Genomic DNA, 27569 nt, shown 5'->3' on the forward strand with positions numbered 1-27569 from the left:
CATAAGAGGAAAAGCCAGGAGTGGAAAAAAACCCTGTAACTTGGCAAATCTCATTTAATCACATCTGGCAGTTTTCTAGTCTGAGTGATTATCACTGTTGGATATCATATTTTTAGAAAGTAAAGCAAACAAAGAAACTAGAGCAAACAAGAGTCAGACAATAAAGAACCTTTTTTTTAAAAAAAATGCATGTGCACCTTTCAGCAATATTATAGGTCATGCCTGGGAAAAGGGTATTTAAAACTATTCTCCAAGAACGGTCACATTTCAACTTAGTTTAGGATTAGTGACAGATGGCTACATATGAAAAGGGTGTAAAAAACTCCTTCGAACTCACTTATCTTGAAAGAATGGGGAAAATTTTCATCTTTTTTTTGTGGTCATTGCAAAAAACAGAAGAAATACCAAACAACTTTGACTAGCTGCAAAGGTCCTTTGGTGGTCCAACAAAACCAGAAGTACAAAAAATTCCTAAAATGTGACAGGGTGGAGAGGTATACTTAAGTTTATTCCCAGCTATGAAGGTCTATGAGTGTGAAGTTGACTGCATTTGTTCCAAATAAATCATTCTATCTCAAGGCTAAAATAAATAAAACATCATTTGACTTGAAAATGTGAAACTTTTGTATTTGGAAAAGCTGAAGTGAGTTGCTTTGACATTTTCAAAACTCTTTACAGAAATTATTCAGGTTAGTAGATATATTAAAGCTGATCACATTTCACAGGTAATTTTGGTAAACTATCTTTTTCTTGCTTTGAATTTTTGTCTCTCCAAACAAGGCAAGGCAAGAGTTCCCTGAAACATTTTGAATCATCTTCCAGCTAATAGCACTAAGGCAACATCTGACAAATCTCAAGCCTGTCTGCATGGATGGGTACGGATGATATCTTGCTCAGCCTTAGAAAGCAGCAAAAGACACTAGCCCTGAGCGTGACGGGATGCTGACGTGCAGCCACTGCACTGCAGCTGACTGGCAGCTGCTCAGCTCACACCACCAGCAAAGCGGACTCATGTCCATCTGCACAGGCCTTTGAGGTTGCACCTTCAAAGAATTAGTGCAGGAACAGTGAATCTCATAAATGCAGCTATAGCTTAACCAGAAACTGTTGGGCGCTCCACAACAGGCATGTAGTAGAAGCAATTTCTAGCTGATATGAGTTGTTAATGAGAAAAAGTCATAAAGAAACTATAATCATGATGGGGCAAGAGAAACTGGGAGCTCTTTCTGTTCTGCTCAGTCCTATTAGTATTATTGCAGACACACTTAAAGAGTCAGCTTCTTATACGCTGTAATGGTGGATGAAGTTGCCTGGGGAGTTTCAAGAGCCTTGCTTTGGAAACGAAAGTACGGAAATCTTCAGAAGCAGTTCAGAACTGAATTGCTTCCTGCAGCTAGGAGCAGGCTCTAGTTTATTTACTGGTAGATGGATATCATGGTAAGAATAAAAAATAATGTATTTAAATAATCAAATGCTCCTTACATCTCCATGAAGAATGATGCACCAAGCACTGAGGTATTTGAGCATCATACGATGCCCTAAATACAAACTATCATCTGCTCCTTGTTAATATGTATTTGTCAATATATATTTGTCAATCAGGGAAGAAGCTGTGAGAAATTTCTTCAAAATTGTTTTTCTTTTTTTGTGCAATTCAGTGTGGGACTTTTTTTAGTGGAAGTGAATTCAAAAGAAATGAAGCTTTGGACTTTGGAATCTTTAGTGACATTTAAGATACCTCAAGTCAAACAGCTATAGATCTAAGGCACTTGTCAAGTGTAAATGTAAATATTAAATACACAAAAATCTTTGAAGTCTATTAAGGTTAAAGCTAGACAAAAACCTACAGTGTAGACTTACAATTCAATGACTAATATATACACATAACATTTCAATAAACTTAACTGAGTCACTCTGAAAAGTAATATATACTCTACAAACATCAATAGAAACCCAAGACCTGCATGGCTAAGCCCAGGGAAGTTGTTTTTCTTCAGAAGTCTGCTCTTGGCCTCACTGGTACAAAGGTGCTGCCAATTCATACTTCCAGTTTCAAATCAATATTTTCAATGCTTTTGGATAGGGATATATGTTGAAAGTCAGTGGTGAATCATTTCATTTTGCACTCAGAGTATTGGTAACAATTACCACACTCTCCTGTGCATGTTACTCTGAGTTATCTATGAATTTCAAAAGGCAAATGTAAGGTTTGTCTGCAGAGGGATACTGAGGGACATTAGTCTGAATTAGCTGAAGATGTGAAATTAGAAGAGATTAGTTAACTGTCATTAAAGTCCTCATGGACCTTTCAATGCAGAATAAGACCTGAAATTTTAACTTAGACAAATGAAGCAAATGGCTACAGAATTAATTAAGCCCATCATAATTCTGAACCAAACCATCCACACAAGGGTTGACTGTGTATTTACCTAATTCGTGCTTGGGCCAGCGGACGTTAACACATCCATGTAGGCAAGTTCTAAAAATAACAAACACACCAGCTCTCAACGTAGTGCTTTGGCACCCACTGAAGTGGCAGCCCCTGCTCAGCTCCCCTCGCGAAGCTGCCGGGCAGGTCTGGGCGCGCGGGCAGGCAGCGCAGAGCCCCGGCTTGGCGCCTTGGTCAGAGGCAAAGACTTCAGAAAGAAGAAAAACAACTTCCCTGGGCTTAGCCATGCGGGTCTCGGGTTTCTATTGACGTTTGTAGATTATATATTACTTTTCAGAGTGACTCAGTTAAGTTTATTGAAATGTTATGTGTATTTTGCTGAGTCAGCATGTCATCCTGGACTGAGCAGACATGCCCGGATGTATATGAACCTGAACTTTGCCTGATCCAACAAAAGAAAACTAGAATTGTTTTAAACCTTTTCTCTGCCAGTGCATTTGAATTGTGGGTGTGCTAATCTATTGGAACTGGTTCCAACTATTTAAAAAAAAAAAAATCCTGCTAATCCATTAAATCTCCAAGCTTGATACTCCTGAAATTTTCCCACCTTAGTTTCCTCAAACCCTTGTTGTATTAAACAGAAAAACAGTATGAGCAGACCACTATTCATAATCACTTAGCACAGGCTGTACCTATCATGTGAAAACATCAGTTTAATCCAACATTTTTAAGAAGCAAAAAGTCATTCAGAGGAAAAGATGTGTTCCTGAGGTGAAACCAGGTGTCAGCCTGGAATAAACAATAGTAAGAAAAATTGCTTAGGATTCACCCTGAACTCAGGGACCACTTGCTGATGCTAGAGCCAGAAGATGTTACCTACACTCGGGTGTGTGCAGCTTCATAAAATGCATGCCCTGTTATTTTCTTTCATCACTAACATTCACACAAATTAAAGCACTGGTGGGTAATATTTAGTTTTTGATGATTATGCTGCTGAATGTATATTCCATTGCCGTTAAAAGGTACAGCTAGTAGATCACTTGATACAGACAGATTTTGCTGTATCAGGAGTACTCAGATCACATTTTGAGTGCTTCCTAATACACAGGCAGACTAGAGATCTGTAAATGGAAATGCAGGACAGTGAAACAAGTGCAACTGTGACAGAAATTATTGATTAACTGTGTCACTGCAAATGCTGTGAATTTGAAATCACAAAACCAAACATCATTGGGTCTTAATGCAACCTCAAACACAGATTTGCATTTAAATTCCCTCCTGAGCTGATGCTGTATGCAATTGAGTAGTCTCGAGAAAAAGACTGGGCCATGCCCCTTAAATTTTAAGAAAAACTGAACCTGTGCCTCATTGCAGCCCAGGCCCCTCTCTGCTGTCTGTTCGGTTCTTCTTTCATGCACACTTTTGCACACTGTCTGCACCCATAATTAGATGACTGAAGATGCAGGACATCAGGGAAGAAAAGCAGAACAGGGTCAGAAAACACTTAACCGATCACCAGGCCTAACTTAAAAAGGACAGAAGGAACAGTCATTTACTCCTCTCAGAATCAGATTAAACACATTGTATGCTTCCCGTAATAAAACTACACTGGAAAATCAAGCATGGTTTTTTTGACCACGAATATAATTATTCTTTTCAACATACCAAGTTCTGGAATTAGATCAAGACATACAACCATGGATTTACTTGGGGAGAGTAATGTATTTAATGATGTGCTTAACAATCATAGAATCAATTATGCTTGGCAAAATAAATGTGTTTAAAATCTGCTAGAGTCAAAAGATCAGTTTCAAAATATGTTTATTGAAATGAAATCTGAAAAAAATAATCCCTCCCCCTACAACTTCAACCCACCAACCTGAAGCTAAAAAAGTCTGGATAAGGAAAACGGTGAGCCAGCAATCTCTCTGCACCAGTAGGGAATTTAGGAATTATAAAAGCAGAGAAGTTCAATAAAAAAACATACACTGGTGTTAACATCCTGGAAAAACAATTCCGCAGAGCTTCAAGCACTTGGGTTTCAAGTCTGTAAAATTTGGTACAAAAGCACGCAGACATGACACTTGCCAGCTACGGCATCCAAGAGCTATAGTGACCAAAACGGGGGCTGACGTTGTAGGGATGCTCCAGAGCACGGAAGTAGAGGCTAATATCATCCACACGAACTGATGTGGCTAAAAAATGCAAATGGAGAATGCAGTGGGAAGTGGCTCATTTGCCCACAGAAGGACATCTGTTTACTTGGTTTCCATAGAGAGGAGAGAAAAATGTTCCTAACCTTGAGATTTCCGGCAGGTCAGCACAGCAGGGCAATTGCGGGTGTATGGCTCACGGAGGAGTCACCAGCAGAAGGCTGGTTAGACACGTTTCATTCTGTTTGTTTGTCATATGTGATCCTGGTAACCAGTTGCTGCGATATAGACTTCCACTGTTAATCAAACACTTGGCATCGTGCTCATGACTAATGTAACGTAAAATGTTTATTTTCCTGATGTAAAGCATCCTCTAATGGCAAATATCATCTCCTAATGAAGCATGGCGATGCTGAGGCCAAGTGCTTTTTCTGGCTTCCTCCTGGGGAAGCTGAGGGAGATGAGCACTGCGCACCCCAGAGTGAGTCCCTGCAGCCCTGCCCCGCTCCCCTGCACGGATGGGAGAGTCAGCTCGCAGAGCAAAGAGGTTTAAAGAGGTTTTCTCCTGTCAGTAGGAGGCTGGTTGGGCTGTCAGCTCTGGCTATCTCAGCCTTCCCCCTCTGTGCTGGTAAAACATATCCTGACACCTCCCTATCTATGCTTGGCATTCAAATGAGGGAGTTTTGATCAGATTGAGTGCGAATATAGCACAGCTGATAGAGTGGTCTCTTTGCTTTCACAGTACAAAATGACTTGGAAAAGGAGCTCAGAAAGGTCTCTGACTCCTCGCTTACCTTGTTAGAAAACCCAATACTTTTGATTCACATGGCAGAAAACAGTCACAGAAGTGAAAGGAAGAGCAAACAAAGCGCACGAGGCTGACATCATGCCCTGCCAGCCCAGTGTATTAATGCTCATAAATAGCGTCCTTCCTGCTGTAGTGCACCAGGTTCCTAGCCCGGGAGCTGCAGAGACAAGGAGAAGGCAGGGGAAGGCAGATTAGAGGAGTCAGGGTCAAAATTCAGGGCAGGTCAACTGGCTCTTGAATGTAGTGACGGGAGGCACAGAAAAGGCTGAGAGAGTATATGAAGTCAGAGATGAAACAAAAGATATTGCTGTCAAAAGGGGACTGCAGAAAGCTAGTAGCATTACAACTGTATACCTGCAAAAACAGTTTGCTTTCTCTCCACAGGGGGAATGGAGCTGTCTAGGCTCTGTAGTTGTCTTACTCTTCTTTGCAGTCTACCGTGTATTTCAGTATCTTTATAAAGCCTGAAAACTTTGTATTGTAGATAAGTTTATAGCACAGTTGCACAAAGCAGCAAATTATTCTCAGCATAAAAAGCCTGGCTATGGCATGTGTTCACACACGCACCCTGACATGGCTTAGTACTTCCTCCTATAGAAAATTGATCCTGACTCTCTCTATATATATACTCTCTATAACGGTATCTGATTATTTTCCCTAATCTATGCTTTTATCCGCATCGGAAACCCTGCTGTGCCATCCCAGCTGCTGCCATAAAGCAAAGGGAGTCCATAACCTCTTTCTGTGTTGGCAGGTACGAAGGTGGATTAAGACCCCGATGGTCAGCATTGAAAAGCACCCACATGCCAGCCTCCAATACCCGGGGTCCACTGTGATGCATTTACCTCCAGGGGATTCGGAGCTCGAGCCTCCGCTGTGCCAGACCTGCCTGAGCGACCACCCTTTCCAGCGAGGGATCGCTCCTCAGGAGGCCGAGTCCTGCTCCTGGGAGAGCCAGAGGAGCAGCAAAGTAAGCCGCTCTTTCCTCCCCCATACTTTGTCTGCATGTTTCACACTGATAACGGGTCTGTACTTACGAGATTGTTCTTCCCTCGGAGAAGGGAGGGTATTCTCCGAAATCCGAAACTCTGCTGACCGAGGCTGTTGTGCACATCTGGGCTCTGCTTTCTACCTTGAACTTTGATACCCATGGACAGCATGAGAAACAAAGGGTTCTTCACAAAAGTGCTTTGATGTAGTCTCTCACTATTTGAACAGATTAGTAGTAACACTAAGTAGTATTTCCCTGGTTTACAGAAACTGAGGTGCAGAGAGCTGACATTATCCTTCCAAGATAATTAAAAGGACCAGGAAAAGGACCACACATTTTTTACCTTCTGTCCCACAGTTACAAGACCATCCCTCTTCCCTGATCCCCCCGCCCCCTCCCTCCCATATCTAACTTTCTCTTTAGAAATAAGAGTGTGACTCAGGGAGTTTTCTTGAGCAGAAGTTGAATGATTCAGTGGGTCTTTTAAGTGGAAGGGAAATGCTGGTTTGCCTCGAGTCGTGCTGGTATGTTATAAATGACAAAATCATTCTGCGCGTAGTGCTGGGCAGTTGCATACAGATGTGAAGGTGGCAAAGCTGTAAGGGTTGAGATTAAATGGTCAGGAAGGGGCTTTTCTCAGGCAGACTTCAGACCTTTCATTCATCATTCAGCTCCACCTAATCCCTGTGGAGAAGAGCCAAACACAGAACAGAAAGTTTTGCTCAGAGCCCGTCATCCCTGACAGAACCATCCCTGCCTGGAAATGGCACACACAAAAAAAGGAGGTGTAGAAACATAAAAGCAAACAAATAAGATTCTTTCCAAGTACAAAGCAGAGCAAATGTGACAAGGCATTTATCAGAGCCTTAGCACACAGCTCACAGCAGAACCATTTTTTCATGCTACATCTGCTGCATTTTTAAACAGGGAAATTCAAACAGCAGGTAAAAATGGAGGTCCTTTGTACTTCAGAAACCCAGCAAAGGCATTTTAGTGAAACATATGCACAGGCAGAGGAGCTAATTACTCCTCTATTTTACTTCATTAAGAAGATTAACTTTGCTCAGGCTGAAGCATTAAAAAATGAAAGCACCAAAGACGGAGGATTCTACAAATCCTTTGCCTTGCCATAAATCACATGTACTCCTACACAGCTGTAGGGCCTCACGACTGATTTCCATTAGGTTTTACATGCATATGGGATAGATTTGGCTGAACGCAGATTCCCCCAGACCTCTCTCTCAGTCTCCTTACTGCAGGCAGCGGCGAGGCTGCTTAGTCAGCAGCTGGAGTCTGCAGCAAGAGGGATATTTTGCACTCTGCTTTAAAAATAACGTCGTCTGGCGAAAGACTCCTTGGATAAAGCTATCCTGCATAAAGAGTCTTTTAAGTAAGTTAAAGCAAGAGTCTTTGATGTGATTAAATGTAAGGTCACTGCCTCTCTCTCTACAGTAAAACCAGGCAGGAAGCTTTTAATAATAAAGGCTGAAGGAGCTCCATGTCTGACCTTTTCCAGGTTTAAAAAGAGTTGCTGGGTGAGATTCTGTTCAGGGGTTACAAATGGCACAAGCTTCATAAATGTGAAATAACTCCCTTCACTTTAAACCAATGAACTTGAATGGAGACAGTCCGTATTTCAAGGAGAAGAGAACGTGGTCTCTGTTAAGTTGTCAGGGAGCTTTGGGTGTGCCAGTTGTCTCTCCTGGCTATTTCTTGTCTCTTTTTCCCCATTACTCTTTCTTCTCTGTTGATTTCAGTACTGCAACCAGGTACTGTTTCAGTGATTATAGTTCCTTTGTGCTATGCCCAATGCCAACATGTACAAGGGTCCTACTGACCCTGTCGTTTTGTTCAAGGGCAAATTAATTCATACAGAAAACAGCTGTGAAATATTATTAAAGGCTTATTCTAGGCAACAAGCTTTCTCTGACATGTTTAAGACTATTCTAATCAGTTTGAAAAAGGCCTTATAAAAAACAATCTTATTAAACCACATCACCCAAGGGAACACATGTCTGTATTTCTGTTCTTACTTCCAACATGAAAACAGGGAAAAAAATCATTACCACTTGTTTACTGTGATGTAGTGGAGTCTTTAAAAATTGACTTAATGTAAATAAGATTATATTGAAACTGAAAGTATTTTAAATAATGAGATTTTTTTTCTTATGATGTGCTTCCATTTCCACCTCCTCAGGCTTTTCTATTAAGGCAGGTGTCAGGTGGAGTTTATAAATGATTACTGATGTAACCTCTACTAAGTCTCCTCTATTATTTGTATGATAGTGTATTATCTCTGTAGTTTTATGACATTTTTCCACATTGTATACAGTAGATAATTTTCAAGCATGGCCAGAAAACCATGCTAATTTTCACAAGACTGACTTACGTAGGTATATTATTGGGTTTTGTAACTGACGTGGATTAGTTCTATGGAAGCTTGTATCTGCTCTACCAGTGTAACAGCTGAAGCCCTAAGGGCTTTGGACCGCTGCCAGGGTAATGATTTACAATAACCATTCCTCACTTTTCCTTGTCTATCTACATAATTCAGGTTGCGTAAAAACTCACCGGCTTGATGAGAAGGGTAAATTCCCTTTCAAAATAAATTGCTGCGCTGTACGATGAATACCCTGTGTAAATAAGCTGGTTTTGAAAGAGCAGGCAAACCATCATTTAGACCTGCTTAGCAGTCTACTAAACGGGCAGAAGGAAACATGGTGAAAATCAGGTGTGATTTAAATCTCAGGTGAGGGTTTACCAAGCTGAGTTATTAGAGGTAAATCATACTCACGTACACACATACAAAAAAATCCTTCATGCTCTGCATGATCTGTATATGCTGCTTACACTGGATTGTTATGCCCTTGTTTCAGACCTTTCTCTAAATACGCAAAAGATAACAGACCTTGTTAGTGAGCTCAAAATATCTTCTTTTTTTCTCAAACAGAGCCAACAGTTAGGTTTAAGGCTTGTTCTGTTCTTTCCTCTTTGTCTAAAAAAGCTCCTGTTGCCCTATCTATCAGCCGGCATTTGTCCTGAAGCACCACGGACACATCGCTATCTAGTAGACCAAAGCCCTGCATTTTTAGAGCTGTCTTTTCTTTCCAGAGCTAAACAAAAACCCCACACTGCCCCTAGCTAAGGGACGAGAGGAGGGAAAGAGCAAACTAATGCGTTTACCTCATGTGAGCAACGTGACTTTAAATTGCCAGGAGCATCTCTGTGTTTTGGGTGCAGCCACTGCCGCGTGACTGGAGGCTCTGGGGTGCTGAGCAGGGTGCTGAGCCCCATCAGCCCCTGAAGGAATCTGTCCCCATGTCAGGTGTGATATGGTGGGTCTGGCAAAGGGGTTTTGTCTCTTCACCCTCTCTCAGCGCTTCTGTGAGGCTGGTGGTGGAAAAGAGATGGAAGCTACTGAGAGAGTTGCCCCATCTTTTTCCACCCGCTGCGGTACATCCATGCCTGATGTCTTTTGTGAAGGAGCATCAGGAAAGTCTTGCATTTAAGTCTGCAGGGAATTCAGTGCTGCCACCTTTTTGGACAAGTCCTTTGCAGTTTATTGGAAGCTAATTACTCTCAAAGACACTTTTGTATCATGCTATTAGATTGATAGCAGGAATTTATTTTACAGTTAAAAACCATTCAATATTCCTGTGTATAGGAGAGCTCTTGATTTCAGTCAGATTTCAGCATTTTACCATATTTCAAGTCTTGCTTCAGAGATGAGGAATGCTGAAAAGAAGGTACCCAAGCCAAAGGTTGGGCAATTATTTGAGACAGTTCTACTTATGCATCTCTCCTATAAATAACATACAGATTCTAGAAACCTGCATTTGAAATGGGGTAAGAATATGTTTCAGGTGAAATACATCGTGTAAAGGTGTATCATAAAAATAAATGCCTTTTAATGGACTAGGAAAATGTGGAGATAAGGAAAAGAAATATCTGACTAGTTCTCCATAAAGAAAGAGTTTGGTGACAGATCTGAATGGGCTTTTTAGGGAAAGATGGTTTTCTCACACATTTTAGATAAAAAGACCTCCTACTTTTAATGAACTGCATTGGCAATGAGGCACCGCGTGATTTACACCCTGATAAGTGCCAGTTAATACACAAACATATGCACATATACAATAGAGGAAATGGAAGTCCTGAAAGCCCAGTATGGGATAATTAATCCTGTAACAAACATATGTGAAAAGAGCTGCATTAAAACATAATTTGGAAAAATAAGTGAAAAAAAAAAAAAAAAAAAAAAAAGAAGTTTGGGTAACAGAATAGTTCCGTGAAATAAAATCTGGAGAGGACTGTGAGAGCCTCTAATAAACCCAGGCAAATTAACAACCTGATGGCAGATTACACTTGATAGAGACAGAAACACAGTAATGCACTTCGATGGAATAATTTGAACTACTCAGTACACACTGCAGGGTCTTACATTAACTGTGATTATTCCAGAAGGCAGCCCTGGGTGCCATGGAGAGTAGCTTACTGAAGACCTCAGCTCAGGGTAGCTCAGAAGGGCAATCCCACACCCAGCAAAGCAGACCCTCTACCCATTCATTGAGGAGTACAGCCCTCCATTCACTGCATTTACTTTTGCCCCATATAAAGACACTTGAGGAAGGATGTGAAATAAATATAGCTAGTGTGGGTGAGGACAGACCTATGATACCAGGACAACAAATGCCTGGGAAAGGCCTTGCAGGACAAACTGTATCATTCTTTCCCTTCATCTGTATAATGAGATCCACTCTGAAGTGGCTGGTAGAGGCCCTGGTAAGTAAGATCCTTTGGGAAGGGACTTCCATGGAGCAAAGGACAGACAAAGACGCCAGTGGTCCCATAAGCCTACAGCTCAGGCTGACATTTGGTATGAGAAACTTTGTCATCTTGCATGTGCTGGAATCTCTCCATACAGGGATTCAGGAAACAGTTATGAAGATCATCTCAATGTGTTTTGTTTTCCCTTTTGTCCATTCTTGCAATGAGGAAAAGCTCCTGGTAAGAAAATAATCATATTCCTAAAGTCATTCCAGAAAATATATGGCCCTTTATTTGCCTGCTCCATTGCAACAATGAAATAGTAGGGATAGGTCTGGAAAGCAAAAATGGAAAACAATTGAAAAGTTTCCATTTAAGCTAACATATAGCATAGATACAATGAGAAAATCTTGTATGTGGTACAAAAGGCTGAACATTATAAGCAGACTTTAAACATAAGCATTACAGGGATCTGGAACTGTCTGTCAAAACAGAAGAGTGAAACTTACTTACAGCTGGAGTTTAACGTATTCATGTGTAGGATGTTCTTGCCTTTACACTTGGTTACTCCAGATTTCAGAGTACATTTTGCAACGCCTCTCCAAGACTGGAGGATGGGGTCTTATACCACCAAGTTTGGGAACTGTACCTTGTACTCATAAGAGTGACATACAGAGAGATAATCTGTTGGGCAACCCTGTTTTCAGTGTTCCATGTTGTATTGACAAGGATACTTCTAACATAATCCAAAGGAAAAAGATATTAAAACCAGTAAAGGAAATATTTATATACTACATGTAATTTAACTTGAGAATCCACAACCACTGGAACTCCATAGCTTCTGTTTAACTATTTTTCATATACAAGTAAACCCAGTCATCATATTCTGGTCCAGAAATGTATTATAGCACTGTCTGAAAATGAAAAAGAGTTTTAGAGAAGCAAGTGGTTCAATATGAGCAATTAGAACAGTAAAGAAGGTATTTTGTACTTCTCTCCATTCAGCAGCAACTGGCTGCAGAAAGTCATATTTTCTGGATCATCACAAGTCAAAGTTGTAGCTTAATCCTGCAAGTTGACAGTTGCAAATGGAAAACTCATTTTCACCAGCATAGCTTACAGCTATTTCCTAAATAGTTGTTTCTAGCTGACTGCACTAAAGCTCTTTTAGCTATTGATATAAATGTGTCACTAATGGGCTTTTGATGGAATTTGGAATTCAGTACATTTAAATACACATCTCCACCCATAAGCACAGGCTTATATATCTGCCAATCGGTGTCTGTACTTCAGGAATTTGATCGTGTGTATATCCAAAGACCAGCGACTCAAATGTGATTTTATTGCAGATCCTACAGCTTTACCAAGATGAAAAGCAATCTTAGATTTCTCTGTTCCTCAGATTTCTCAGCAGGTGTGAGAATCAGCTGTGAAAGCAACACATGAGTGAGGTGGGAACAGGCTTTGTTTCAGGGATTAAATCTAAATGCAGTACGTACTTTCATGGATTTGTAATGGATTGATATAGGGTTATTATGGATAATATTTATTTAGACGAGTCAAAAATGTTTAACACAAAAGCGTTTTCAAATGGAAATGGCAAAGCACAGTTTGCAAATGCACAGGCTAAAATTATGTGTAATTTCAGTGAATGGCAAAGACTGAATAGCAGACAATTGCCTGTGGGGGTTTTTATGGTCCCAACTGACAAAGAGAATGTCTATATAGCACAGAGCATATAAATCCGTTCCATGACTCAAAGAAATGATGTGATACATCAATCATCTGCTGTACAAATATGCAGTGAGGCACTCAGTCATTTGTACATCCATCACAGGTCTGTTCCAGTGCCATACATTTAGTAAATTAATTGGACAAGTCAATATCAAAAAATAAAAATGTTCTCTCATCCTTTTTGAATGCTGGTTCAACACTACTGAAAATAATTAAAATACTTCCTATTTTAAAGAAACTAATTGTCAAGGGTTTTCCCTGAGAACTTCTGCAACTGGAAAATGATTTATTGTACTTTCCACGGGGTTTCCATAGTACCTGGACAGGAAATGACATCTCTTTCTCTCTCTTTTTTTTTTTTTTTAAAGTATTTTTATTTTTAATATGGTGTTTATCTAGTACCTTTTCCACTCAGAGATCCAAATAACTCTGCTGACAGCAATCAGAGAAAAGTATTAATTTCTACATTGATGGTAGTAACCAGCAAAAACCCAGCACAGTGAGTGTGAGGAATTTGGGCCAGACACAGTAGACCAAATTTCTCTTTAGTTTTGTCCTGTCATGCAGGACAGACAAGGCTCATTTCTGATTAGCAAGTGGTCGGACACATAAAGTCAAGAGATTTGTTTACTAGAATGGAACAATGTTCTCTGTTTCTCCAGAATCCTACTTCTGGCAATATTTAGTACCTGACGTCAAAGAAGGAGGTGAAAAAAACCCAGTCAAAAAGCACTTTCTTTGATGAGAACATATTTTTTACAGCCTAACGCTGTGTTAGATCCATTTGGTCTTCAAAGGTTATATTTAGCAGGGACAACTGGAGTTGCTTTCTTCTATTGGAGTTTGATTTTAATCTGTTTATTGTCCATCTTGTAATCATTGGTTCAGCTCATTTTGAAGATAATTCAGTGCTTCATAGCAGATAAATAAAGGAGTCTGTTGCATTGTGTGACAAGGTCATAAAAACAATCTGACAGGCAAGTAATACTCCTCTCTTAAAGAGTAACAGCACTGAAGATAAAAACTCTCTCACATACACGTGCATGAGACAGTATGCAGACAGCTCAAGTCTTGGTCTGTAAAATAGCTGAGTATGACTTAAACCCAAATTCAAACCCATCCACCAAGGGAGCAATAAGCCATATTATGACATGGTCAGGGAGTCCAGGGCTGCCCAAAGATGGGGGGGATGCAGAGGGCAGGAGCAGCTGCAGGGCCACCTCTGCCACCTGGCCAGGCCAGGACCATGTCACCAGCAGGACCGTATGGAACTGAGGAGTGAGCTGAAACCTCCTTGAATTTCCCACTCCTAATGAGTTCCTTCCCTGGCCAGTTTGTGTCCCCTCCTGCCCACCAAGAGTCATTTCATGGCCTGCCTAGACTGTACTTTTGAGGATTGACAAGAGTTAACCTTGTATGTCATTTCTCTCTAAAGAAATTAATCTCTGACCCAAAAGCATGTCCCATAAAGAAAAGCTCGTTTCTTCCTCCAGCTACTCTATACGCACCAGTCCATCTATCCCAAGAAGTCACAGATATCACAAGACATCCCAAGTGTCTTGGTCAGTATGAGTAACACAGTGAGTAATTTTGTTCTCATCTTAGAGAGATGTTAGCTGTTGCATTCCTTCGCAGTTTATAAATAAGTATCATTATTTTTCTGTCTAGAACTTCCAGATAACCCTTTATGTAGAATCTTCCTCTTCGAACAAAGAGGTTGTAATTGGCTAAGACCTCCATAGTAAAGTCATGCACTCTGTAAATCCTATTATAAAGTTAGTTAATACCATGCATGCTGCTCATTTAAGGTAATTTAATGCAATTCCCAGATCCCAGGACTCCTGAGTGTCTCCTATCTTAATACAGTGTACTTGCTCTGCATCCAATTATAGCCTTTCCATTTTGTGAAATCTTTTTCCCCCTCTGAATAGTCAGCACAGGATATTCTAAAAGAGTTTCTGTAATGCACTCTCTAGATTTGAGAGGTGCATGGTAAGCCAACTTTTTTGACCATTTGCATTAATGGAAAGATAATTATTTCCAAAGCAGCAGTGCAGCTGCACAAAGAGTTCGTATGGCCTATATTGTATCACACCATATTGACATTACCATTAAAACAAAAAAAAACCAGCTCAGACTCATAACAGTTACACTGTTTCAAAATTGTTTTGCAGCCTTACTGGCAAAGAAGGCACTGGTTTTAACATCCCTTGCTAGTTTTGTGTAAATTGGGGAATTAATTTTGGGGGAAAAGAAGTATCACATTTTCCTGATCAAGATCTTGGGGGTGGGGCGGTAATCCCATCTGACATCTATAAAAGGCACTTGAGTCATGAAGAAGAGGGAGTCAGGCCCATGGGACTTCTGTAGATTAGGAATGACCAGCTTTAAGAAACTGAAAATTAATCCAAACCCTTCTAATTAAGAAATCCTTAGCAGTAAGCCATCCTGTGAAACCATGTGGGTTTTGCTTTCCTATGCAACAAAGAATATTTTTCTCTTTGCACATAAACAATTTACAGATAGATTAAAAAAAAAAAACCAAACAACCAAACAAAAAAACCCCAAAAAACCCACCAACCAAAACCCAACAAAAAACAATCAACAATCACCAAACTACAAATTGTCACAAATCCAATAAACGTTTTAAGAGTGGTACGATAGCACCTGACTACAACACCTGCCTTCTGGAGCAGAATCCATTGCTTACAGTTAAATACTAGACAGGACATTAGGAATAATTTCTTTACTGAGAGGGTGGTCAAACCCTGGAACAGGCTTGCTAGAGAGGTTGTCAATGCCCCAAGCCTGTCAGGATTTAAGAGGCATTTGGACAATGCCCTTAACAATATGCTCTAACTTGGTCAGCCCTGAAGTGGTCAGGCAGTTGGACTATGTGATCTTTGTAGGTCTCTTCCAACTGAAATAGTCTGGTCTGGTCTATTCTATTCTTATTCTATTCTATTCTATTCTATTCTATTCTATTCTATTCTATTCTTTTCTTTTCTTATTCTATTCTATTCTGTCTTCTACATTGCAGAGACAGAATTAGGTGCTACAGAATAGTGCTGAACAAGCAAGTAGAAAACACAAAAAGGGGCTAGATGTCTTTCTTTAAACCATGAAGAAGGATTAGCATGCAAGAATGGTCTTCAAGAGAATGCTGTAGGATCCACTCTTGCCCTTGAAATATAAAAGGAAGAGCTGCTAAGAGTGGGTACCTCCCACGTATTATTCCTGAAAGTGTGAAGTGGAAGTCTGAGAAAGCAGAGACTACAATTTAGATACCTTTTTAAATCTGGTAGGTAGGGAAAACAAACACCTTCCCACTCCCAAAGCATCTTCTAACTACTACTCCATAATAAGCTTGTTTAGGTGAAAGTGGAGGATACTGTGAATGCTTCCTTTTGCAGCTGCATCACTCTGTAAGAGCACACACAAAACCTGGTAGCCTGCTCCAACCCTGGGTAGACTGCCTGAACCTCCTTCCAGGTTAGATGATTCCTGGGCTCTATTCACTGCTGCAAGGATTATTTGTGTGTTAAGGAGTTGTGGGACGAAGCATTGTTGTAGCTGAGAAGGAAAGTGACAGCTTCTGCCTGCTTCCCAAAGGTCTGATGCTTGAGAGTGGCTAAGTTTTACCATCAGGCATGCAACTTTATTTCAGACAGCCTCATGGAAAGCAGGAGAAACATATTTGATTTCTCTAGGTTGGAAAGGCATTAAAACAAGACCTGTCACAACTGGAGCATTTGTTGTCAGGCCTGAGCTATTAGATAAAAACAGTGATTGATGTCCTCGAGATGCTTTTCAAAAACCACTCTTAAAAGGAATGAGTTAGATGGCTAATGCTAACAGATTTCCCGCTCTATTGTCAGTGTACTGGCTGTTGTTACTCTTGTTATGAAGCTTCTAGTGCTACTAAAGAGGTACCTATACACCTAGAGTTACAGGTTTTACCCTAGAAAACAGATGTCTAAAAGGTAGCATTATTAAGACGATGACGTTTTGTTTCTTAAGGGTTTCTTTTTTTTTTTTAATCTAGGCCACAGGAACCGAGGCTCTTTGACAGATAAAGATATTTTGGCTTAAAAAGCAGCCCTTTCATCAAAACAATTCCCCAAGCCCCAAGATACATCTACTGAAAGAAAAACATAGCTGCATGCAAAGCCAAATGCATACAGAAATACAACACAATCCTTTTTCTACATAATAAATTACAGCTACTGAGGGAATGGCTATAGATGAAAAGAACAAACTTGCTTTCTTTTCAAAGCACCAAAGGGAAATGCATGAAACAATGAAACTGTTGAGTAAGCCTCTGTCAGGATAAATATCATATATCTGAAAAGTATCTTTAAAATCCAATCACTATAACTGGGAGAATTTCAGAAATCTGTGTACCTTACTTCAACCACCAGTTGTTTTTGTCAGAATTGAAAGTCCAGAGCTTCCACTCTATTTCTGTTTAGCTTTGCTTTCATATCGCCATACATCACTAAAATGCTACAAAGTTTTCAGTTCAGCTGTATCTGAAGGTGGCTTTCTTTTTTAAAGTCAGCGTGTCAGTAAACTATGTTAATTATATTCCTAATGTCTCAAAGTAGCATTTTATATCAATATTTGGTTTGATTACATACATTGATACTGGCTAAGTTGTCAGAAGTGACCAGCAATTTTAAGCACTTTGGCTCTTGGACGCACATGCACCAAGTTAATCTTCGAAAACGTTGCAGAAGGTAAGAAACACCCCTCGTGCCAAGGAACTGTGCAGGACCTCAAGCCAAGATCTCAGAAACTGGGGCACTTGGAGCTGGTAGTGCCTCTAGGAACTCTTGCTCATTATGTCCCATAATACCCTCTTTTTAAAAGGTGGAACTGAAGCTACTTGGCATTGACCTTCAGGGATGACAAATTTTAAAAGGAAATTCTCTGTATCATCCCCTCTCTAGGAGCGCACAAGGCACTACTATGAAAAAGGAGCATCTGTCCTACAGTAAAGTTACTTAGTTATAACTAGTTTTCACTGTCTTCTTTTGGTTCATATTCCCTTCAGATAATATAGCAACGGCATGGGGGGAAAGGGAATTTCAAATTCCCTAACTTTGATCAATGATTCTATGTAATTTTGTCCTGAAGTGGAGACAGAAAAATTTCTGCCAATACTGTGTCAGTGTGATCTGCAGAGCAGAAGCTACATGCACGCTCCACGTGCAAGTAGACCAGAGTTTTGTTACCACTTCAACTTCTGAAAGCCACGTGAAATGGGGCTGACATAACAGTGCAGCAAGCAAAGTTCTTATCACAGGTTATATGGCTGTTGACACATCCATTCAGGATATCACTTCACATATGAACTGCAGAGTGACTTTCCACCCTGATAAGCACTACTTAACACTTTCCACACTCTACAGTTTTGGGAAGAGTCTTTGAAAATAAGTAACTGGGCATTAACCCCTGGAAGACATGGATACACCATAAAAGATTGTTATGCTCAGCTAGCTCCTCCTTCACAATGTGCCTCTTGCAGGACCCTGCATTACAGGCACAACTAGAACATGAAACCCAACTGCAAACTGGCCATTTCCTGAGCTAGTTACAGCCCGCTCCCATGGTTTTAGTCCGGGGCTTTGCCTCTGCATTTAGAGGGGCATTTCACACCCAATTCAGAAGATACTCTACCAACAGATCTGGCTCTTGCTTGTCCTCCCAGGCTTGCCTGTGGTGGCAACGCTTGCAATCTTTGGCCCCTTTTTTCTCTTTCAGCTGCAGGATTGCTACTGTAGGCTGTGAATCTGTGTTTTTACTACATTAGCACATGCTGAAGACCGTGCTGAACCTACCACTTGCCACAGCCTATAACTGGAGGAGCACAGGAAAACGGCAATTTGGATTCTCTCCAAGTCTCTTACTGCAAAACTCAGATTGTATCAGTGCCATGTACCCCATTAGCAGCCTGATTCTTCCTCACATTTCATTCCAGCAATACTGAGATGAGTGGAAATAAGCCCTATATATTCCTATATATATATTTATATGGGAATATATATAGGAATATATATAATATAGGAATATTTATTCTATACCAGTTTCCTTAAACAGCTGTCAGCAGATCTTTAGAAGATGTTGTCCCTTTCTAAGTTTTGCAAGGAACTTTAGGGAAAAAAAAATTGTGCCAGTGCCTTCATAAAACATTTGTCAGTATTTTTTTTCTTTCAGTGAAACTGCTGTGTATACTTAGTCTTGAATCTTCTGTGTCTTGGCAGCAGCCTTGTGGTGAGGTTGGTGGCAACAGACTTGTTCAATTCTGTCACAACCTCAAAATGTCTTTGGCTCCAGCTTGATTGTTGCCAAATTTGGGTGGGTTAGGATCATATTCTATCATTTCACCAAGAATGCCATTTCAGTTACTTTGGGGGAGAAACATAAGCTCTTCTTGGACCAAAGCCACAATTCATAAATCAATTAATCCTGCTCACAGCCTCAGTGATAATGATGGAAGACTGGTTATGCCACACCTGCTTTAAAGTTTTGTGGACAGCTGGAAAAAAGACCACCTGCATGCTGTACATATCTTTTGAAGGAACAGAAAAAATGAATCTCTGTCTCTCTAAGCACATCCAGGAACTTTGGTCAGAGAGATACATAGCTATGAAAGTGCATGCAACCAACCATCATTCCCATATCTGATTAGGTAACTCTGAATGCAAGCGAATACTTGTACTGTGAAAAAAAGAGCTACTGCATTCCAGAGTTGCAATGACTGTTTACACTTACTAGTGTGTTAAATATTTTCCAATTTAACAAGTCCCCTTTTTCTTGGTGCTATGACTAGTGATAAAGTGAGTTGGAAGAGAAAGTATAAACACACCCAAAAGACCTGTTTTGGTGCTTTTATGATTTGCAATAACCAGTGAAATGTCCCTTGTTCTTCCCTTACTCCTCAAAACTCATGGCTAGAGACAGTCCACAGCAGCAGAGGCTAAGGACCAACATATATGCTCAGTAGACATGCAAGTAGTTGCATATTAAACAGTACTGAACCTTTATGTTGAACCTTTGGCTGCCACGTGCCAGCAGCCATTTTGTGCAAGATTAAGTTCTGTCAATAATCACACTATCAAATATCAAACTGTGAAATGTTCAGAAATAAGACCCTTTCCAAATGCAAAGCCAGACTACAAGGACCACACAGGCCCTATTAATTCCTCCCTTAAAGTCCACCTTGTGGGCAGAAACTGGAGCAAAGAAATTGGATTTAAATCTGATTTAAACAAGGTTCAAGCCAAACTGGATATTGCTGCATGACTGACCAGTGTAAACAACATCAATCCAGATAAGAACTATGTATAGAACTTTATAGCTTAAGTCCCTCAGTCTGAAGGACATTGAGGTGCTGGAGTGTGTCCAGAGAAGGGCAACAAGGCTGGTGAAGGGTCTGGAGCACAGGCCTTATGAGGAGCGGCTGAGGGAACTGGGGTTGTTTAGCCTGGAGAAGAGGAGGCTGAGGGGAGACCTTATTGCTCTCTACAACTGCCTGAAAGGAGGTTGTAGTGAGGTGGGTGTTGGTCTCTTCTCCCCAGTAACTAGCAATAGGACGAGAGGAAATGGGCTCAAGCTGCACCAGGGGAGGTTTAGGTTGGAAATTAGGAAAAATTTCTTTACGGAAAGGGTAGTCAAGCATTGGAACAGGCTGCCCAGAGAGGTGGTGGAGTCACCATCCCTGGAAGTGTTCAATAAATGGGTAGATGTGGCACTTTGGGACATGGTTTAGTCTAGTCTACCCTTGAGCTAATCACACCCCGGATATAGCCATAGCCTATTTGTTCAAGTTTTTTCAGTTTCTGTTCCTGCTTCTGAATGGCAAACAACAATCATTGCCCTCATTATCAGGCCAGTGTCACTCCACTTCCACCACCTCTTGCAAAATGTGGGTATAGAATAACATGGGCTTGTAATAGTTGCATACAATTCCATTTCAAGTTTTGGACATGCACAACAGATAGCAATGGCGTTATGTAGACATCCATTTATATCTATACAGCTCAACTCTAATGACAGAAATAAAGCTTTGCTTCATTTCTTCCTCTGAACGCCCATGCAACTAACATTGCAACCTTAAATGAACCTAAGTAAAAAAGGACACATTTTCCTAATTTGCTTTCTTTCCCTGTAGATGTTTGTAACAGAGGTCAGGCAGCTAAAGTGTCAATTGATTTTTCACATTCTCTGTGAATGAAAGGATTGCTTGTGCCAGCTAGAATGTGTCCTTTCATTTTCCTTTTCCCCAAGAGGTGAACTCTGAACACAGAGTGAGATTTTCCATTGTCTTAAACAGAGAACAGGATCATTTCCTCGCCATGTCATTGTGCTGTCAGAAATGAATGGAAATATGATTTAAAGTATAGCACAGGTAGACAGTGACTCTCCAAAAACTCTTTGCTTCTAACTAGCCTCATTTCCTTTTTATTTTCAGGTCAAATGATTCCTTAGCAGGGAAAATGAAAGGGAGAACAAATCTGGTACTAAGGATAAAAAGGATCAAACCTAAGTACCGCATGTTAATTCATGCACAACAGATCATAGTCTTTTCTTATAAAAATGGGCGCTTGAGTTTGCTGTCACGACACTGAACTACAGTATTATGAAAATATCAACACTTCAAAGTTAGTAGGACATTGAAGCTGTCCATATAGCAAAGGCTATTTAGCTTTCTCAGGATATGTACCTCTCAGGCAACGTAAATGGAAGTCTCGATGCAGTAGGACAGTCGATGTGTGCACCGTGCGCTTGCTGCTGATGGGTCAAGGTACTTGTCTGCTCCTCCATCGTCCCCATCTTCTGTTCTCCAGTCAAGCATATCTGCTTTTCTACCTGTATAAATATGTTTGTGTTTCAGAGAAGGTTAAAGGATGTGTCAGCCAGTGTCCTTGTACACAGGGACTGAGATGTCTGTAGAGAGCTCCCCACCACTGCTAGCATAGACACTGCACAGGGCTAGGAGTTGTAAAAGGGGTGAGGCTATGGTGGCATTTGGGGCCAGAACTGGAAACCTGGCCACTACCAGTCCAAGGAAGACCTCTAGGACACACAGCACCCCTCATATAACTCGCTCCTGTTTCTCTCACCAGCTGCAAATCACAGCTGGCTCAGTGTGGGTCCTGCACACAATTGTAGCCATTATCCTTCACCTCCTCTCACTAAGCTGCAAAGACCTGGAGCTGTGGTACAACAGAAGTAATCATTCAGATTTTCATTCAGATTCAGAAATTTAGCTCTGTTCCTCAGTAATTCACCCCTGTTTCTGAGCAAACCCCATATACATGAGGTTTCAAGGGCTTGTTAGTCCTGTTGGTGGGATTTGAGATCTACTGTCTTTCTTAGCTGAGTTCAGTCTCTTTGTATCTGAACACATGGCAGACCACAAGCCTTGAAAAAAGGATCCCAAAGTGCTTGATGACCATCAAGAAAATATGCAGAAAAAAGGGGCTTCTCCATTGGTTTAAAACTCACTGTATGTGTAAACTGATTGTCATATTTATGAAAGAATGTATTAGGGGACATCATTTCATTATGAAAATTAATTAGAGGATTGGGAACTAGAGTCTATTCCAGATTCCTTGAACTGAGTTTTAAGTTTGAACAAGTCTTCAAACTCTTTGTTGTTTAGATTTTCCATCTGTAAAATGGAGATAATAATTATCCAATTAATCCTTAGGCTTGGTACCTCAAGATGCCACATATTAATAATTTTCTCTGGCTTGCGGAATGCATCCATCACTGCATGAGTGGTCACTGCTTTTATTTCTTCCCAGGTACAGAAAGGTAGAGGATAATACAGTATTGCAACTAGTTTTCTATACTCGTGCCTAGGACAGAGTGAGGATACAGTCTAGAGGGTCAGTAAACTGCCTACACGGTAAGTGCACTTAGTATCTGAAGCAAAATCCAGTAGTGTCTTCTCTCTGGCAATATGTGCCAGAGAATAACGACGGTCACCATAGGTATGTGTTCATTGCTGAGACATCTCACCTGCTCATCCGTAGAAAAACACTCTTTGCTCAGGCCAGAAGCAGTTCAAAGCAAGCTGGGAGCATGCAAGGGTCACTGATTATTTCTGAGGCTTTAACACCCAGGGCAGAGAACTAGGTCAGGCAAAGTGAGAACTGACCCCAACCTTTGCCCAAATCTTAATCCAAACCTGAAGTAAATTCAGTTAATATCCATTTCCCTGCACTCATTATCTGTGGATGAGAGCGGGATAATGTACAACTGAATGACTCTGCCCTGTTTAGAGACAGCAAGGACCAGAAAGTCCAGTCTTATGACACTTTCAGGCTGATTCCTGGAAAAAAGGGAAGTACATTGTGAGCCTTGGAAGATATCCACAGCTCCAAAGGACCCTGTGAACATGTGGAAGCTCTGTCCTCTCTAATCAACATACCTCATTCATTGCAAGTGTTGGGTCAGCTCTGCATACAGCTACTTTTTTACTCCACTGTGCTACTTAAGAGAGTTAAACTCCACACTCAAAATAATTTCAGGCACAGTTTATCACTTTTATTATAAGATATGATGCATTAGTTTGTTTGTGATAGTTAAATTGTAGTCTTTAGGTTGATCTGCTAAAATCTACATAAAAAGAGAAAAATGGCAATAAATCCTGTTTTAGATAGTCTAGACATAAACTCCATTTCTGTAACACTTTGCCTTATTTGGAAAACACAGCTAATGTTAATTAAAGGATTTTTTTTTTTCTGAACTTGATTTAGGATGTAGGTACATGTTACTGTGAGGCAACTGCAAGGGCTCAAATGTATAGCTCTGTTTGCTACTTTGTAGGAACTGTGTGTGTTTTTCCTATGTGCCAAATGCAAGATTGTTTAACCCTCAGTGAAGGATGTTAAAGGCTATGATTTCATCAAAAACAAGTTTGAGAGGCAACTTCACTGTAGTCTACAAATAGCTCCCTGGTGGAGCAGCTACTTGTAACGCAAAGCTCTTCAAAGAAAAGACATAAAAGTATCCTGTGATAGGAAGATCAATCAAAAGCAATCAATAAGAAAAAAGTGAAAAAAATGTTGAACAAATAACTCATGTAAGGAAGGGTGGATTTTCTATCACTGGAAATCCTGAACTCAAAACCAGATATGACATGATGCTGGAGGTGAGGCGGGTGAGGTAGCAATCAACCTGGCAAGATTCTGTAGCCACATTATGCAGAATATCAGACAAGATCATTATACCAGCCACTTCTGACTCTGCAGTCATTGTGACTGTAACTCCGAATTCACACATGCACCTGAATTTCCTCTCTATTCAGCATGGTCTGGTCTCTGGATTCCTATTTAGCCCCATGGAGCAAAACACAGATATGAATCTGAATCCTAATTCAAGCTCTTTCAAATTCTGAGGTAAGAAGCCTTGGATCTAATATTCTGGCTTCAATAAATTTTTAAGCTAAGCATTTACCAGAGAAAAATGTGGCGCACTTTTTTTTATTGCCTATTCAATGCTTTCTTATTTTTGCCACTTAACAAAAGCTGTTGGCTGCTTTATGATGAGCAATCCAAAAGGCCTTTATTACACAAATAACATTTATATGCATTGTTTGGACTGGTGCAGTTCTTTTGTAGATAAAACACAGGTGAAATTTCATGTAAGTATAGGGAAGAAAAGTGCTGATTTTCACTGCTCCTCCACACCCCCCCCCATGACTTTGTTTATACAAGAGGAAGGACTCTTTCAGTAAGTGAATGGGTGACATAGCTACAGCATGCTGCACATCCATAATGAATCGGTATCTGATGCAGCATTTACATTGCACTGCAGGTTTGCTGTTTCATTGTCCCTGCGTGCCTATCCTGCGAGCCACAACACAGTCCTTCAGCATGTTACATCAGCCAGTCCCATTCAAACAGATCTGTTTCCCAACATCATTAAATACAGCTCTGGTTTGCACTGTTGAAGGCAATGAATCACAAAAGCTGTGATTCACAAAGTGTTGTTCAGTTATGTCCCTGAGCTTGGCTTCGGGCTGAGATAAAGTCCATTTGGTTCAAAAACACATGGAAAACACAGTTAACCCAGTATGTCCTTCTACAGAGAGATGCATTTTCTGTTAGTTGGCAACGGTGAAGGAAGCTCTGGAAGACAGTTGTGTTTTTGCAGGTTAGATGGGAGCTACTCACAAATAGCTTGGACCTGTACTGATAAGCTGCAAGTTTTACAAAACCTTATGCAGTTAGTAATTATCCTATTAGATCCAAAGCCAGCTTTTTGTGCTCTGTTTTAACTGAGTTTTTTGGGCAGCAATAATATCTGGTTCTCCCTTCCCCAATAATCTTAGTAGAACAAAACATTTTCACAAATAATAAGGTCTCCCACAACTTGACAATTGTCAAGGCAAAGCCATGATACTTATTGAAAATTAAAGTTGCAGCCTGAATAAAAGATTCCTTTTATGAATGGAGGACATTTTTTCCAATAACAAGCATCTATGACAAATGCTTTTCTGCTATATAGCAAAGATGTGATAGGAAATCATTTGAACAAATCAGTAACGCTATTGAAGAACATTATTCTTGTCATTCTTGGTGCTTCTCCTCGGAAGAGAATCCTTCAGAGCCCACTAGGGTATCTATATTGTGGCTGTTCTGGAGAAAAAAAGTGTTTTGCAAAGCTAGGCAACCCTCTTCTCCTGAGAGATAAATAAATCCACCTCCTGCCTATGCTGCTCTAGTCCAGACTTCTTCCCATCTTACTAAGGAATCCCCTTTTTAAAAGGGGTGCATGCAGTTTTATCTCTGGGTCTTGAAAAATTACACCTCCCATAAAAGGAAGACCAGCCCATCTGCTAAGCAGTGCAGCAGGAGAGAAGGTGAAGGGTGAGGGGAGGGAATGAGATTAAAATTACTGACCAAAAGAAGTGGAAAAAATAAATGCATGCTCTTTTCACCCATGGAACAGTGCAGGGGCCAGTGAGGCTTATGGTTTGAATCATCCTGGCTGCAAACCTCTTCAGAAATTATGATGATGTTCACTAGGACACCAGGAGATGCCTGTCTACAAAGCATATTGTTTCTGACCCTTGTAACACAAACATGGGACTTTGTGTAGGCTGAATCCTTCTGAGGCCCAGAATGTAAAAAAATGTAGACAGGCATGTTAAATAGCATATGCATTGTGTGTTTATGGTAGTAATAGCCTGGAGAGCTGTGCTTGCAGCTATGGGATTCTGCAGTCCGTTGTGCCTAGGACGGGGGCTCCTTGCAGAGATGCCTTGCAAGGATGCAGAGTGCTGTGGGGAGAAACACAGAGGCTGGAGAAACAGTATTGCAGGATACAAAATGCAGACAATGACCTTCTTTCAACTTCGCAGCTCACTTAATTATGGTCCTTCAAGTTGACCTGATCGCGGCATAATCAAACCCACTGCAAGTCATGATTGTTTTACAGAAATCTGCATCAGTGCTTCTTCCACCTATAGGCAGAGCTTGGACTCCTCACTGTTTTTAGAGCTCCACCTATGTAAACCTCTGAATATTCTTTCACAGCCAGCCTGGGAGAACCTGCCAGTAAGAAGCTATGATAGCCATGTCCTTGTCTAGGCAACTTCAAATTTCAGACTCACCTGCGGTTCCTGCTTTGAACACCAGCACAAGGCAGTCCAGTCTACTCTTATTTCAGAAGGTGCAGGTGACTGTAGTCACCAGAAGTGGTGGCAGCCCTTCCTGGGCACTAGGCATGATGGTAGTCTTTTGGCAGCTGCTTAGGACCTTGGCTCAGATAACACTGCTGAGACTTCAGCAGTGCTGAAGCAGTCGCACCAAGAGAAATGTGGATGGCTCCCATTCATTTCAATGGATAACTAGCTTTAAAGCCTGATTATAGACATTTTAGCGTCACCAACTTTATGAATCTTTTCACTTTAGGTGAGCATGTCACAAGCACAATACACAGAGCTGTGTATGCTCAGCCCTGTCACATCCTGACATTGTCTTCATTGGAAGAGATTGTCTACAGGAATGAAGCCATGAATTTGAATATGTTAAGTGTCATAAAGAATTCAGTGACTTATTTGGATAATTGAGAACCTCAAGTGAAAACAGGATATTCATTGTCCTCCCAACAGCAAAAATATGCTGGATCCCAAGGCTGTGTCTTGCTGAACAAGGTAAATCCTCTATAGGACTCCACAAAACAGCAATGAAGGCAGATAATGTTAATAAATGAGTATCATTTAGTATCTGTGAGCAACATCTTTTCTTTTTAATACAAAGTGGCTGTGGTATTTAGTCTAGATAATGTATTCTGTTTCCACTGTTGGTATTGATGTCCTTTCAAGTGAACAGAATATGCAGCCATTAATGAGCTCTTTCTGTTAAGATGTTCAGCAATGAAATAATTAACAATGTTGATGTGTAAATTAGGCTTCAGAGTTTAAATTGCCTTTGCAATGAATGAGGCAGATGACATTTCTCTGCTTTTGGTTCAGCAGAGCAGGTGAGGACTGGCTAAAAGCTAAACATAGCAATAGTCCCATTAAAAGCACATGCATTAGAGTCTTAGGTCATTTCTAGACCAGAAGTGTTACCTGCCTTACTATCATTGTTATTCAAAGAATAACAGGTCTTCTTTATGCTGTCTCCTTTCTCCATTTTTGGTGAGGGGGGTCCCCCCATGGCACTCTGCTGTGTGCAGTGGAGGAACGTGGACCCCACATTA

The 27569-nt window shown here is 40.6% G+C and overlaps 1 protein-coding gene across 1 annotated transcript in view; it reads left to right on the forward strand.

The window, feature by feature from the left end:
• The window catches only part of SGK1 (serum/glucocorticoid regulated kinase 1), an 80322-nt gene that overhangs the window by 19928 nt on the left and 32825 nt on the right, over positions 1 to 27569 (forward strand). Inside the window, exon 2 of the mRNA XM_075708454.1 lies at positions 6105 to 6320. Coding sequence (XP_075564569.1) covers positions 6105 to 6320 — 216 coding nt within the window. The remainder of the gene's footprint in view (positions 1 to 6104; positions 6321 to 27569) is intronic.

Source organism: Pelecanus crispus, chromosome 3 (assembly GCF_030463565.1).
Source record: "Pelecanus crispus isolate bPelCri1 chromosome 3, bPelCri1.pri, whole genome shotgun sequence".
Taxonomy (NCBI): domain Eukaryota; kingdom Metazoa; phylum Chordata; class Aves; order Pelecaniformes; family Pelecanidae; genus Pelecanus; species Pelecanus crispus.